This window comes from Manis pentadactyla, chromosome 16 (assembly GCF_030020395.1).
Source record: "Manis pentadactyla isolate mManPen7 chromosome 16, mManPen7.hap1, whole genome shotgun sequence".
NCBI classification, from domain to species: Eukaryota; Metazoa; Chordata; class Mammalia; order Pholidota; family Manidae; genus Manis; species Manis pentadactyla.
Genome location: NC_080034.1, coordinates 9,462,710 through 9,477,659, shown reverse-complemented (window position 1 = coordinate 9,477,659; position 14,950 = coordinate 9,462,710). Strand labels below are relative to the sequence as shown.

At 40.9% G+C, this 14,950-nt stretch overlaps 1 protein-coding gene across 1 annotated transcript in view; it reads right to left on the bottom strand.

The window, feature by feature from the left end:
* The window catches only part of COL9A1 (collagen type IX alpha 1 chain), an 82,513-nt gene extending 68,393 nt beyond the window's left edge, over nucleotides 1–14,120 (bottom strand). Inside the window, exons 1-5 of the mRNA XM_036916250.2 lie at nucleotides 14,107–14,120; nucleotides 13,516–13,589; nucleotides 12,277–12,354; nucleotides 12,006–12,138; nucleotides 6,317–6,713 (exon numbers count right to left, since the gene is read on the bottom strand). Of these exons, the coding sequence (XP_036772145.2) occupies nucleotides 6,317–6,713; nucleotides 12,006–12,138; nucleotides 12,277–12,354; nucleotides 13,516–13,589; nucleotides 14,107–14,120 (696 nt within the window). The remainder of the gene's footprint in view (nucleotides 1–6,316; nucleotides 6,714–12,005; nucleotides 12,139–12,276; nucleotides 12,355–13,515; nucleotides 13,590–14,106) is intronic.
* Nucleotides 14,121–14,950: the final 830 nt, after the last annotated feature.

The window sequence follows — 14,950 nt, the reverse complement described above, 5'->3', positions numbered from 1 at the left end:
TAGCCCCCCTCATCTCAGCACCCTCTAAATGCAGGTTGTTTCAGGAGTCCGTTCCAGGACTTCTCTATCACACTCATCTACCAGTGATTCTGTCTTGTTTCATGGCTTTAATACCATATCTAGGTTGAATTCCTGAAGTCTGATTCCCAGCTGGACCTGCTTCTTGGACTCCAGAAGAACAAACACATCTCACTGTCACTCAGCATCTTCACGCTAACAGTGAGCAAATCCTGATCAAATGTATGCGTTCAAACAGCTCCTGATATGCTCGCTGATACCTGCTCACCCACATTCTTTCCCATGTCAATAAATGACACTGTGCTTCCCCATTAGTTCCTCCAAAAATGTTGGTGTCATCCTTGATTCTTCTCTTAAACTTCAAGTCCCATTTGCTCACCCTCCCTGAAAAGGTGTCAGGATCTGACCACCCTGTACCACCTGCCGCACTACCACCCTGTACCAGATCACCTCTCCCTGTCGGAGTCAATGCAGTGGTCTCCTAGGGTCTCCTCCTAAGGCACCCCTAAGGCTCTGACCTTCTCTTACCCTGCAGTACATTGTCAAACAGCAGCCAAAGACATACTAATAGAAAAGAACATGTCTTCTCTATCCAGAACCATCTGCCGACTTCGCATCTCACACAGCATGAAAGCCACTCGCTAACACAATCCCCCATCCTCAGTCCCTCATGTCACCTCCCCAGCCTCGCTGCCTGCTTCCTCCGCCCCACTGTGGCCTCTCAGTCCCCCGAGCGCTCCGCAGACGTCGCAGACGCTGAACCAGGTCCTTCTCACTCCGTGTTCTGTCCGCCTCAGCTCCCCCTCACCCGCACAGACACAGGCTGATCCCCCCAGCTCCTTCACGTTTCTGCTAGAATGTTTTTTCTCAAAGAGGCCCTCTTTCCAGGCACCCCAATTTATGACCTTGTCAAAACATATTTGACTGATGGTCAAAACAATGTTTTGGACAGAAAACCTAGCCTGATGCATTCTAGACCATATTAACAGTATCAGCAGTATCAGGCACACTACACATTCACCCACTTACTCATCTCCATCTCCTCTTCCCGGAATGAATGCAAGCTCTGCTGGAGCTTTTATTTCTGTCTATTACTTAGCAGATGTTTAATAAATATTGAAAGTTAATGAATGAATATACAAAGATGGATAAGAAATGTAGTGAAAAAAGAACTGAACAAAGAATATAGTGAACTGGTTTAACCACGATTTGGGGCAAGCCCCTGCCCCCCCATCTGGGTTTCAATTTCTTCTCATGTAAACCTAGAGGCTTCCTCCAGCTTTGGGAGCTCATGGTGCTACTCACACTGCATTGCAACCGAAGAAACCACACAGAGATTAACAGAAACTGAAGGAATTCATCTCCTACCTTATAGCCTCCCAGTCTACTCAACAAAGATTTCTTCATGATTTTAGCCCATATATATCTTAATTGAAAGCCTAGTAGCACATTTTTGTAAAAAAAATTGCAACAGTATAGGCACAGCTGAGGCCAATAAAGATTTTTAGTGTTTGTAGTTTTCCATTAAAAGCAAGTGTGACCATCGTGTAGTTTTCTCCTGGTCACCCGAGGTCCCTTTCCCCACTCCTGGCTGCCCCTGGGTCAGCAGATCCTTTTCTGTGTGCTCCTCTTTCCCTGCCACCTAGTGGAAAATCCAGCTGATCCTGTTAATATGGTTAGAATGCACCAGGTGAGGTTTTCTCTCTAAAAATATTGCTTTGGCAGTCAGTATTCAAAAGTATTCCAATAAAATCACACCAAAGTGTTATGAAAGTATTTCCTATGGATATGTACAGATAACACTATCATTTCTTTTATATTTATTTAGTACTTCAAGTGAAAGAGTATTTGTAAATGGCATACTTGTCAAAAACAATTTCATAAACAAACTTAATAGTTTATATGTAATGCACAGTAGATATTATGCATTTCTTAAATCATTAAAGACATAACTTTCCTAGAATATTTCTTAAAATCCCAGAAATAATCTTAACCACAACCTCATAATCAATTTTCCCATTCATGAAGCTTTCATTGTTTTTACATGTGGAGGTTGGTACAGTTTAGTTCTGTGGGGCGGAGAAAATGACGGCTTCTCCATCACCAGTTTTGCTAGTCCTTCCTATTTGCTCTGACATTTTCTCTGAGTTTAACAAAAATAACACAGGACCACACACTTGAAATATACTTTCAAAAGCATTGTATCTGTCTGATTAATCATGTCCTATAATACTGGTTTATTTGGAATATGTGAAGGTGAAAAGAAAATGGGTCTGAATCATGTATTTGTAAAGCCAAATAAACTTTTATCCTTCCTCAAACAAGCCCAAACCCCTAATGTACATCTCTGCAAAGGGAGATCGGCTAACTTTGTTTTCTAATAGAACTGTACCAAATAACTCTCCTAGGCAATCACACTGACAGCAAACAATAAAGAACCTGTCATAAAATCACATGCTTTTACGGTATGCTGCCAGGAAGCCGAGCTTTGCAGTGGGATAAATGGCACCATCCTAAAATATGGGCACAAAGGAGAATAGCAAATGCGGGATTTATTGCTGTAAAATCAGACTAACAGTGTATTACAGCAGTACATTGGGAAAAAATATAAAATGCTCTGAGCCCTCTAAATAACCATGAATGATGAGAAGGTGTTTGAGTTGTAGATCACGTGAGCAGCTATACTGCAAGCTTTATGAAAACCTCCTGAAATTGGTTTCCTTTTCCAATTTAGAAAAGGGAAGGAGACAAAAGATAGAACAGATAGGAGAAAATCACAAACAAGTGAATATAAATGAGTCTTGGCATTAGTGCTCCATCAAATGCCGTCTTCAAATCCATCTTTTATTACGTAGCTCCTAGGGCTACATCTGACATCTGTTAGTGCCTTGAGAAGGGACATTTGCTTTTGATATATTCACTAAAGAAAAGCAAGTGTTGGTCCTGAGAAAAGCATTTAATTAACGTGGAGTATCACAGATTAGACTGCATCTAATTTCATGAAGAAAAATTGAAAACTACACGGAGTCTTATTGTTTTCATGCTATGGGCACATTTCACTTTCATTTAAAATTTATGACGCATTAATATTGAATTTTTGCTACATCTAAATCGAGGGGGGGCTTTTCTATCAATACACATCTTCAAAATTTGTGGACCCCAGTACTGCTCACTTCCTAAGTCTTCTAAGGCACAGGTGGTCACTGTCACTTCATTGTCAGCGGCTTCAGGTGTCAGCCAAAAGTGGGTGAGAAATCATAGGCCGTAAATAAAGACAAGGGCTTAGGGACAACGTGTGGCACTTGGGCTTTGCTGGGGACTTGTATGGATACTTGACTATCCTTAGTCAAGAAGAGTGAGGAACTGGCTGAGGACTAATAGAACTTGGAAAGGGAAGAATGCGTAAGTGTGGCCAAGTGAGAGACCCTCCGCCCAGAGCACTGGACCTTACCTTGGGGTTAATGCTTATTTCCGGCCCCCAGGATTCCCCTCAGACATCATCTCCTTTAGGAAACATCCTTGAACTCCACTCTCCTGCCTCCCTGCCCTGACCTGAGTGGGGAGCTTTCTCCACGTGTCTATTCCGCAGCTGTCGCCATTGTTTACTTCCTGTAACCCTTCACCCTCAATAGCCTGAACTGAGGGGAACGAGGTCTACGATTCAGCTGACCGTGTATACCCAGGGTACAGGCACACAACAAAAGTTTACTAAATTAATAAACAAGAAGGATTAATGCCTGAAGACATGGATTATACTGTACAATTTTCTTTTTTTTAAAAGGCCTCTTTGCCCTGTAAAGTAAAAATCTTTATGAATCATGAAGGCCTTCTAGAATGGTTATACATGTTTTTATTTTTCTCAAAGGAAGGCTAGTTTGGCATAGCAGAAAATAAGGCAGGTTAGAAATGTTAGGCCTAACATGGTTTCTTACATGCCAAGAAAGCCTGAGGTCACTTCCTCAGCTGAGAAATGGAAGCGGTCCCATCTGTGCTTGCTGTCTTAGAAAATTAATGCAAGGACCAAATAAGTTGATGGGTGTGAAAGAATTTTAGAAACTTTAAATTGGCGTGTTAAAGGACATTAAGATGCTAAAAAAGCATAAATGGGCTTTTCTTACATAGTTTTCTATTTCTTTGTCTTACGGGGTGAAAGTTGAGGAATACCTTTTTGTGACAAATTTGAGTTTGACATTGTCACTGTCAGTAGGAATGTTTTGGTCTATAATCTTGACCTATTTTAGTTATTGTTACCACCTCCACTGCCATATCACCAAATATGGAAATTTAATGAGGCTTTCAGCTCAACTCTCTTCTGTTTTTTCCTTGTGCTGGAGTCTAAATTCAGTTTTAAGGAAAAAAACCTGTTCCTGCCTGTTTCTAGTACTTTTCACATTGGCTACAGTGTACTGGCTTTGGGCAGCTCCCTGGTGGGCCAGAGGCAAAAAAACAACAGCTGTCAGGCTCTTTATTGAATGCCTGCATGTGGCAGAACAAAACAGAAGATAACTAACTGGTCCTAACCAGTCTCCACTGTGATGTGAGACTAGACTTGGCAAAAAAACCCTAGTATCAGCCATAACAGCATTGGCTAGACTGTGATATAATGGAGTAATACTGAAATATTATTCATCTGGCAATCAGACAATTTAATAGCACTTAGCATCCAGAATTCAGAATCATAATGACTTGGAATGTTTTTCAAGGCCACTGAATCAATTAATCAATTTTGCAAGGACTTGATTGATGTTCAGTAATGAGGTATACTAAGGTGTCCTTCCCCTCACCCGTGGTCCAGAAATTACACAGATATTCCCAAAGTGTGGTGTCATTTGAAAACCACTGCATTGCCACGATCTTACTGCATCAGATTTCAGGATAGCACAACAGTGGTCCTGCTGGTTTTTTAACCCAGCTACCTGAGGTGTGATGACTCATTAGTTGAAGACATACTTTCTCAAGTGTCTACAAGCCAGAGCAGTAAACGCTGCAGCTACAAATTGCTTCCTGTCTGTCACAGAATATAGAAATTTCACACTACCCTTCACACTAATCACAAGTCTTCCCTTGAAAATAAGTTATTTGAACAATTCCAGTACTGAGATGCCTGATAACCCTTTTTTCTTTGGAGAAGTACACAGAAACAATTCAAAATCACTGTATCACCCTTGCTACGCTCTATGATATGAGTTTTGTGACTAGAATTTAACAGCTCCATCAGAGAGAAGGGGGGGGGAGGGAGCGAGAGAGAGAGAGAGAGAGAGAGAGAGAGAGAGAGAGAGAGGGAGGGAGGGAGGGAGGGAGGGAGAAATATTGGCATCAATAGCTTATTTATTGAGCTCGCAAATAGCTTCCCCCAAAGAACACTTGTCCTGTAAGATATATTTTTTTAATTCCTCTCATAATATTATAAAATATCTTTTCAAAGAATCATTCACTGGAAGTTTAACAGTTTAAAACAACAAACTGTATGGTACCTGTTGACACAGCCATTGCATCATTTTATGATTCCTTACTTTTACACCATGGATCCCTACAGTAATATCACGAACAGAGCTCTAAAAGCCTTTACTTTTATGTCATACAAGACCTACTTCTAAATAAATAAATATTGTTCCATCTGTAAAATTTTCATTCTTTTTGATCAGACACCACACGGCTTCCTGACCTCATCCCTCACTGTCTGCAGTCAGTACCCCTCACCATCAGCACCCCACACACACTCACGCACACATTTCATCCACACCAGCCGTTCTAGACCTTTGACTGTGGTTTTACTCTCTACTTCTTTTTCCTGTAATGCACTTTCCCTAGGCTAGAATACACTTTCTCCTCTTCTTTTGCCAATTCTAGTCCTTCCATTTCAAGGTTCACTGCTTCCAAGAAGCATGAATCTACCATTGCTTCCTGTCTGTCACAGCTGAAATCCACCATTGGTTCGAATGTTACTTTGGTTGTTCTCAGTCTTACATACACAACATGTATGGCCCCCATATGAGTTTCTTTCACGTGGCCTCAGAAAGATTCTGGGTGTTTCAGGTGGGCATGTAGATCTTCCAAGTAAACTTTAAGCTCCTCAAGACCAGAAGCCATCTAACAACTTCCTCTGATTCCCCGTTCCACCTGATCTGTGCTATGCACAACACAGGCACTGAAGGCTTCTTGAGTAAGTGCTTGAATGAATTTGTAAAATTAACTGTTCATTATTTAAGACCTTCAGATTATCAGAGACATCTGCGATATTCATTTGTAGCAATCTGGGTTTGTTTCAGCCTACCACAGTGTATGGTTTCATACTTACCGGGACAGAAACTTGAGGGTTATCCACAAGTTTTCCCAGCACTGCAAAGCCATCAACATTGATTTGGCCCCTTGGCTTTATAGGTAAGGATTCAATCCTGTTGCAGTCGACAAAAAGAGTAGCGCTATTCCTTTCCACACCAATCATGATCTTATGCCACTGAGAATCAAACAAGGAGGGCAAATTCAAGAAGGTTGCGGTTTGGAGACTTCCATCCAGTCCCTTGTATGAAAATGCAACAGATTTTGTTTGGCCATTAATCTTCACGCCAACTTGCTCCTTCCCTGAGGAATCCTGGATCTGCCAAATGCTCCAGTTCTTTTCAAGTGTGCTTCCAGTCATCCGAAAAGTAGTTAAAAAGGAGTATTCTTCAGGCAGTCCACTGGGATATAAATGCCTGAGTGAAATTTTAAAACAGTAAATATAAATCTTGTTTTCTGTACCCATGCTTTTACCATGTTCCCTTATAATGCTGTTTGAGAGTCTAGACCTACAGAAAAGCTGCAGTGTGAAATCTATGTACTATTTGTTCTTTCATGGCTCTTCATAAAGACCTTCACAGAGGTCCAATCATGCGTATACATTACTGCTCCATCTTAAAATACACATTTTAAAAAAACCCTCCCTCCCAGCTAAGGAGGGTTCCCAATGCCACATGCTCCCAACAGTATGACCCTTCATGCTATCCAAAGAGCTACTACTATTCAGCAATTCCATCTCAGCCAAAAAATACATTCCTGCAAAGTTCTTGGCAACATTTCTTCCACAAATAAGAGATCGTTTGGAATCCAATTCAGCAATACTGGTTAATGAAACCATTTAGTTAAAGCAGCTTTTAAATTTTTTATTTTATTATAACAGACTAGGATTATTTATTTTCATAATTGCTCGGGTATTCCCCTCCACAATTATATCCTAAACCCACATAAGCACTTTGAGAATCAGTAACTGCAGACCTGAGAAGCACTTTCACACTGAGAATGCTTATTTTTTCCCGGGTGTTCAAAGTGTGATGTTAAAGTGGCAGCTGGCTGCTTGTCATCGGACGTGTGACAAAGGAAAGATGAGCAGTTCTTAGTTCTCTGCTCCAGCCCAGTCGTACCTCAGTCTACCAGCTAAATGTAACATGGCTACTTCTGCTTTAACGGCAGTAAGAGACCATCCGTGCTCCTAAGGCCTCTCCAGTCTACGTGGAAACTGATCTGGCGCCCCAACAACTACCTGAATCTTCTGCTGAAGCCAAGCTGCTAAACGCCCAAGACTGAACTTTAAAAAATCAGAACATATTAAATGTAAACACCATCTTTCAAGGGTTTATAGGTCATATTTTTCTTCCTTTCTCCTTCTAAGTATAGCAAAATTCCTAAGTAAGAGAGAAATGCTAGGAAAACTAGAAGCCAATTAATTTTGTTTGCTAACTAATACAATTTGACATTTCTGTGAATGGTTATGGACCAAGATACAAAGTTCCAAATACCGTCCTTCAGGTCAAATTTCTGTTAAGTAGCCTCCTTCTTGTGAAAAGTAAAGAAGAAAAAGGTAAGAAGAAATATCTAAGTGGATACCAATTTAATTTGTTACAAACTAAAATGAATAGCATATAAATGTATTGTACTGGCATGTGTTGTTGCCAGTTCCATTAACATACATTGTTGGGATCCAATCAAGCAATCTTCCAAACCAAAAAATTCCTCAGTTCCAAGAATGTGTAGCAGTAAGTGAAATAACTCTTATTGGTAAGATTTCCTAACGTTACTTTGACTAACCATAAAATTTTATCACTATTATAGCATAAACAAACATACAACTTTTCTACACATATTTTTGCAAACCTTCAATAAAACAGTTCAACTACATCAACAAATTTCATTGCTTTGTTAGTTTTATAAAAAGAACAAAAATGTGAAACTTTACATCTGTACTCTTCTCCCTCAAGTACTTCTTTAGCCATTATTTTCTAAAATGATGGGTTTTTATTTATAATATTGGATGAATGTCTTTGTTAGTACAAGTTTTTAAATGATCACTCGTGATGTGTGCTGTGCTCACTGCAAAGCTTTCGATTCACCTAGTATTTTTCATGTCTATCAAGTGTATAGGAACTTCGTACATTTTAAAAGATTCAGTTTGGAGCTAATGAAGGCAAGATGAATATAAGAACTATTCCCCAGAATGGAGATGCCTACCACATCTAGCATGATATTTGTTTTTAATATAGATTGTTTGTCATATTTCCTTTGACTTTAGATTTTCCAGAATATTCATATTCCAGAATAACCTTCAGAGAAGAAACTTAGGTTCACTAATGACTGCATAACATACTGCCTACTATGTAATTATAAAACCTAATCAAAGTTTATGCATTTAACTGACCTCAATTACTTTGGAGCTGGGAGATGTTTTAAAAGTTTTTTCAGTGGTGAAATTTGATAAGTATCCATTTGAATTATGATTAGTTGATTTGAATATTCTTTTCACTAAATGACCTGGATTTAACCAGATACTTAAAGAATATATTTTTCTCTTTTGTCCAAGATAGTTATTGTTGAGGTATGAGATTTTCCCAGAAGGAAGAGAAATCCTAAGGCTTTGCCTTCTCTTCCTTAGAGCATTCTTTTCCTAGGTTTTTTTTAAAACACCTGTTTGTTTACTGACATACTGAGCAAAGCCATAGAATTTTATCATTCCCTAGAAAAAAACACATCTATTTTGTTTTGATTCTAGAAGTTACAGTAACTTGAATAAGTGACTCTTTTGCAAAGACATCATAAAGTTAACTGAGGGGGTCCCTCCCAATTTGTACTTCATCCGATCTTTCCTGTTAAATGAACAATGAGATTGTGTTGAAGGGAGAGTAGGACATAACATCCCCATTCATCTCTGACTTGATTATATAAGGCCACCTGTTTTTTAATGGGGTGGTGGTCAGGGTTGCTTGAAGAATACTTCATTTACAGACGTGTTAAACCAAGGTATCCATCTGTATCACTATATATACATGAAGATTATATATGTGTGAATGTGTTTGTGTGTATACAAATATACTCAAAAGTATCATGTTGTTAACCTTTTAAACTAGGCTAATATAGTATAAGAAAAGCAGAAATTCAGTATAAGAGGGGAAATTCCTGTGTTTACACTAAGAAGATATATGTGTATTTGTATATATCTAGACCATTTAAAAGTTCTCACAAGCCTAATTATTGGAACAGTCGGTCACAATGTCTTTTTTGAATACCTGAGATTCTGTTCTTGCAAATATGCTATGCACATCAATAAGTAAACTCGGCAGCATACATAATTTACAAGAAGCTGGATCTATAAATGATTTATTTCGTTATGTTACAATCTGCACAGAATATCTTAAAAGGAGAACCATAAGGGTTTGAATAAGAGATAAGTCTTTAGACCTTGAAAGATTTGCTTATGACCTTAACCCAAAGAAAAGCTAAGAATTGTATCTGTTAAGGCAAACAAGCATGTTTGTATGAATCTAGATTATGAAACTATTACGCCTAAAATAGAGAATAAAGAGCAGCAAAAAATTATGTGTGTCATGATGTTTCCAAAAAAATGGAAACATAAATAAGGATAAATTTCAACCCTATCATGTTAGCTCACATGCCATACTTGTCACTCCCATGAAAAGCCTGCTAATAGTTTCTTCTCCCTCCCTCAGAGCCTATATCCTCCAGCATAGGAATTCATTGTAAACCAGGACGGTCTACTCCCTGCATGGTCTGAGAGCCATTCCAGTCCCTGCCTCTCTTGCCACCTGGTTTTTGAATGCGTAGGATTTGGAGAGCAGCTTGAAAAGAAAGAATCCACTAAGGGGAAAAGACGCCCACCTGCAGATCCTCTCTGCTCCTAGGTCTGTCCTCTGCTCGGAGTAAACACGTCACCACACAGTGCGCACCCGGCTCTGCCCAAGCCCTCTCCATTGGATAACACTTACTCCTCATGGCAACTCTGTGACACAGATGTCATTATTCCTAATTTTAAATTGAGAGATCTGAAGCAGAGAGAGTTTAAGCAACCTGCCTATGAATAGACCCTATTGCCTGTTCGGGCCCCCATCTATCTCAGCCCTCTGGATCTTCCCCTTCTTCCTTCTTCTCCTTCTTTCTGCCACCCTTTTCATCCATTATTAAGTGTTGCCAGCAAAATAAGGGTTTTATTAGGGGCAGGGAGTAAAGGAGACAGAGAAGATGGAACATTGATTACAGACTGGGGAAATACTTAGGGGTCTGTGTGAGCAATCAGACAAGAACAAGGAAGACGAGCAGGCAGTAAGGGGGTCCATGTGGCCCCAAGTCGGTCAGTGTCAGGAGTTCAGAGTGAGTTAAGGACAATGGGTTGTTCCTTAAATTGTAGAAGAGAAAATTAGGTCAGCGGGGAGGTAAGGGTTGTGTCGTGTTCAATTATTTATTAAAGAAAGAAAAAATACAAGTTTTTAAAAGCTTATTGAAGAACACAACTGCCACTTCTGTGCATGGAAAGCAAAAACAGTCCATAGCTGCTATCATGTCTTTAACCTTCCTAAAGGCGAGTGGTTTTCCAGGGTCGGTAGCTGTTGGATGTGCAGCCTCGGAGTGGGCTTCAGACCCCAGCCCTGTGACCTAATACAAATAACCTAGGTTCTCTGGCTTCAGTTTACTCCTCCATGAGATACAGATCATGATGACCCCACCACAGGGCTGTGGTGAATGAGATTTAATGTTAATTAGTAAATTTAGACAAAAGAGTTTATATAGTGCACTATTATCTTTTTATAAAATGTAGATGTTCAAAACATGAATTTTTATCTGCAGTCTGGCACTGTATCAGAATATTGTATCTTGACCAAAATTTTCATTATCATGAACTTTTAGAGTTTCTATAGTACTCTTTAATGTTCTAGTTCATCATTATTTACCTTTACATCTTAATTTCTATCAAAGCCCTAACCTTCTTGTTCATCTACCAAAGTGATCTTAATTCTACTTTTTGCAGTGCACTATCACCTACAATGATCATAATAATCACATACAAGGTATTTAGGTGATTTAAAACTGAAACCCTTGGAGCTCATTCATAACAATGGCGTGCCTCAACACTTACACATGCACTAAAGCTCCTCCGTGTTGAATAAAGGATGAAAGACTTAGTTCCAGAGAAAGGAATGAATGAGGTGGAGGATATTTTATTTTATTATCATCACTACCATTGTTTCTGTTGTCATTAGTCTAGTTTTGCCTCTGGTTCCTGCCAGGAGCCAAGCCCTGGACTTGCGGTTCTATTTCAGCACCAGGACGTTGAACAGCACCACTGTAGGTCCTCTTAGGCTGAGGTTCCTAGTTAAATTTATGCTTAACTTCTGGCACTTTCCACAGAGGGACCTTTCAGTCAAAACCAGACAAATTATATAAAAACAGAGAGGAGAGTAATAAGAACATATCCTGAATCAATGTGTAATAGTCTCAGTGATTTTTTTTTTTCCTGGAGTGGAAAGTAAATTGCATACTGAACACACGAAGAGCATTCACACATTCAGACACTGATGATTGGTAGGCAAATAAAGTCCCTCATCTTTAAATAATATCATGATCCAAGAAACACTGAGCATGAAAAATTCTTTAACATTGGATAGCTTTTCATTTTTTTTAATGTACTTGAAGCAAATAATTAGGTAAAATATTTTTTATATTACCTGGTTGGGACCCTGATGTCTACATTATTTCCCAATTTGTAAGCCACTTGTAATGCGGTGGATCCCACTACTTTTTGGATGGCTCTTCTGGATGCCGCTTTATCTACCTGGAACTGGGAAATCAAGTCAAACCCTATAGAAAGGGAACACAAAATAAAAAGCCTAAAGTGAGATTGGTTTTATTCCCTTCCACAACTTTCCCAAATAAAAGAATACAACAGGTACATTTCTAGAAAGCACTCATTTCTCAATATAATACATTGCTACTCACCTGGTAAATCATCTTGGCCAATCCTAACCTTTGGACAAAGTTCATTTCCACCATTTGAATTTGAATTGACAGGGAACCCTGCAAAAGAGATGGCGTGTCATCCTACCTTATCCCCTACCAGGATCATAAGGATATATAAAAAACAATAAGAGCTGAGCAACTAGTTAAAGTACAAGATTGTACCGAACAACTGGCTTGTAAGTAGTGCATTTGGCTTTAACGCTACAACTCTATGATTTTAATTCATCTGTATTTGGCCCATCCAGGAAGGGGGGCAAGGCACAAAGTTGCTTTAGTAAGTTTGCTGGGAGAACATTCCTTTTGGGGAAGTTAGGAATGTGCTCCTTTTGGAACCAGAGCTGTTCAGTGTTCTGAATGATGCACTGTCAGAAGCCTATTTGGAGAACTTCTGGTGGTTTGGGCTAGAAAATATTCCTTAAACACCACAAATTTTAGAATTCCTAAGAGAATCCACAACAGGGCTTGAGCCAGTTCAGTGGGACTTCCAGAGAGTGGAATTCTTAGGAATCTTTGTCAAATAGAGGAGGGGTTCGGGCGAGTCTGGGGATTCTCTAAGTTTAAGTAAAATACAGAGAACACATTTAATTTCATGAATGTATTGGGAGATCAAATTAGGCTCCCAGCTATACTTGTGCTAGCATCCCAGAAAGGAGGAGAAGAAAACAGTCTTGAGGAGTAAGCCCTCGATTTGATGAGAAATCCTAGAATTAAGTTGGGTGTTCCTGACACAGGTGGAAGGTTGCAGCGAGGGAGCATTTGATCACCAGCACAGAAGGCTTCCTGTGCCTGTCCAATCCCTGTGCCCTGCTGAGACTCCCCTGAAGACAGACGGAGGCTTTCGAGGCTCCCAAGACTTCAGAAGAAGACTTTTCCAGTTACAAAGCTATGGCCCAGCCATCACAGTGCATCAAACATGCTTGTTACACATACACACTCTTTAGCCCAGGTGTCTGGCCTCTACCTAGCCAACCACCATCTGAACCAGGCCAGCACCGGACTAGGCCCTGGAGCACACAGATTGGCCTTCCGACCAGCTGTGACCTCAGCCAGCCCTGCCCGCAGAAACCAGCCACAGAGCACCCCCATGGCCTCGGCGGGGCTGAAGGGAGAGGGCGCGGAGGACCACAGATGCCTCCCTCCGTCCTCACTCAGCCACAGCCCCACCCGAGCCTTCTGGGAACAAGGGATGCTTCCAAATCTGGAAACTGTGGCCCTTACTTGGGCGACGCTTGACAGTCGCAGATGCCCAGGGTCCCAGGAAACTGCATACAAAGAAGAAAAGTGGAATTTTCCTGTAAAGGAGAGAACAAAAGACTCAAACCAGAGTCCCTCCTGATGGGGACTACTTTGACATTTTTAAATGTAGCAAACCTAATGAACGTATGTGCTCAAATCTCCGCATAGTTTATTTTTTTCCATTTTGGCTTTGAAATCTTGAGAGATTTAATGAATTCTCACATTTCTATCACCCATCCTATGACACTCATGAGATTCTGTTTTTTCTATCTTAACTTTCTCCATCTTGACCTGTCTCTGTTTCTATGCCTATTTGCTTCTCTTTTATCTCAGTTTATCTGCCTGTCCATGTTGGTGGCTGTTTCTCTTTCTCTGTCTTTCTCTCTGGCTTTTATGCTCGCTCTCTCCCATCTGTCTCTGTCTGTGCCTCTTTCTCTGTGTCTCTCTCTCCTCTCCTCTCTCCATCTCCCCTCACCCACTCTCATCCTGCCATCACTGCAAAAATACAGACTTTGGGCTCTGAGGGCCCCCAGCCCAGTCTCCCTACCACTCTTTCTAGGGTCAAAGTCTTACCAGACGTTCTTCATTTTCCCAACCGATTTTCTTTTGTTTCTGAGAGTCCCAGTGAAGAAGGGGCTGTAGGGGAGTCAGTGCTCCCCCGAGAGCCCTGGATTGCCACCCCAGGACTGATGAGCTCTGGACCCAGCCTCGGCTCCTCCTGCCCGCAAGGGCTCAAAGCAAAGGGAGGGAACCAGAAGCATCAGGTGATACTTTAAACCAAAGCAGAGGGAAGGGGTGGGGAGAGGCGGTCCTGCAAGCGTGGGGTGTGTCCCCAAAGCTAACAGGAGGGATTAGCAAGGGAAAGTTTGCTGAAAATAAAAAAGTCAGGATGTGGAGAAATTCACCAGCAAACCCCAGGCAGGCTGCTGTAGGAATACAGGGGAAGCTTTTAGAACTGCAGTGGGAATAGTGGGAGCTTTCAGAGGACTGAGGTCAAGAGGGGCGACTGGAAGGCAGACGTGGGAGCTCACGAGGGCCTTGGTGCCCAGGCAGCCTAGGCTGGAATCCCTGCTTTTCCTAAAGGCCCCTGTTTGTATGTCTTTGGGCAAATTAGTTAATCTGTCAGTTAACTCAGTTGCCATCACTGCAAAATGGATTGAACATGGTCATCTAAAACAATTGATTTGTCCTGAGAATTCAAAGATAGCAAACAGGAGAGTCTAATGCCGACTTGGGAGAACGCTCATTGTCCCCCATCACCAGCATCATCACAGCCAGCGCTGCTCCGTGCGGCCCCCTCCGGCCACAATGCCCGAAGCCTGGTAAGGTCTCTTACAGCACTACACGGCACGACTGAAATCGTTTCTGTTCCCTAGATGAGACAACCGAAAATGGGGTAACTTGTACCTTGTTCAAG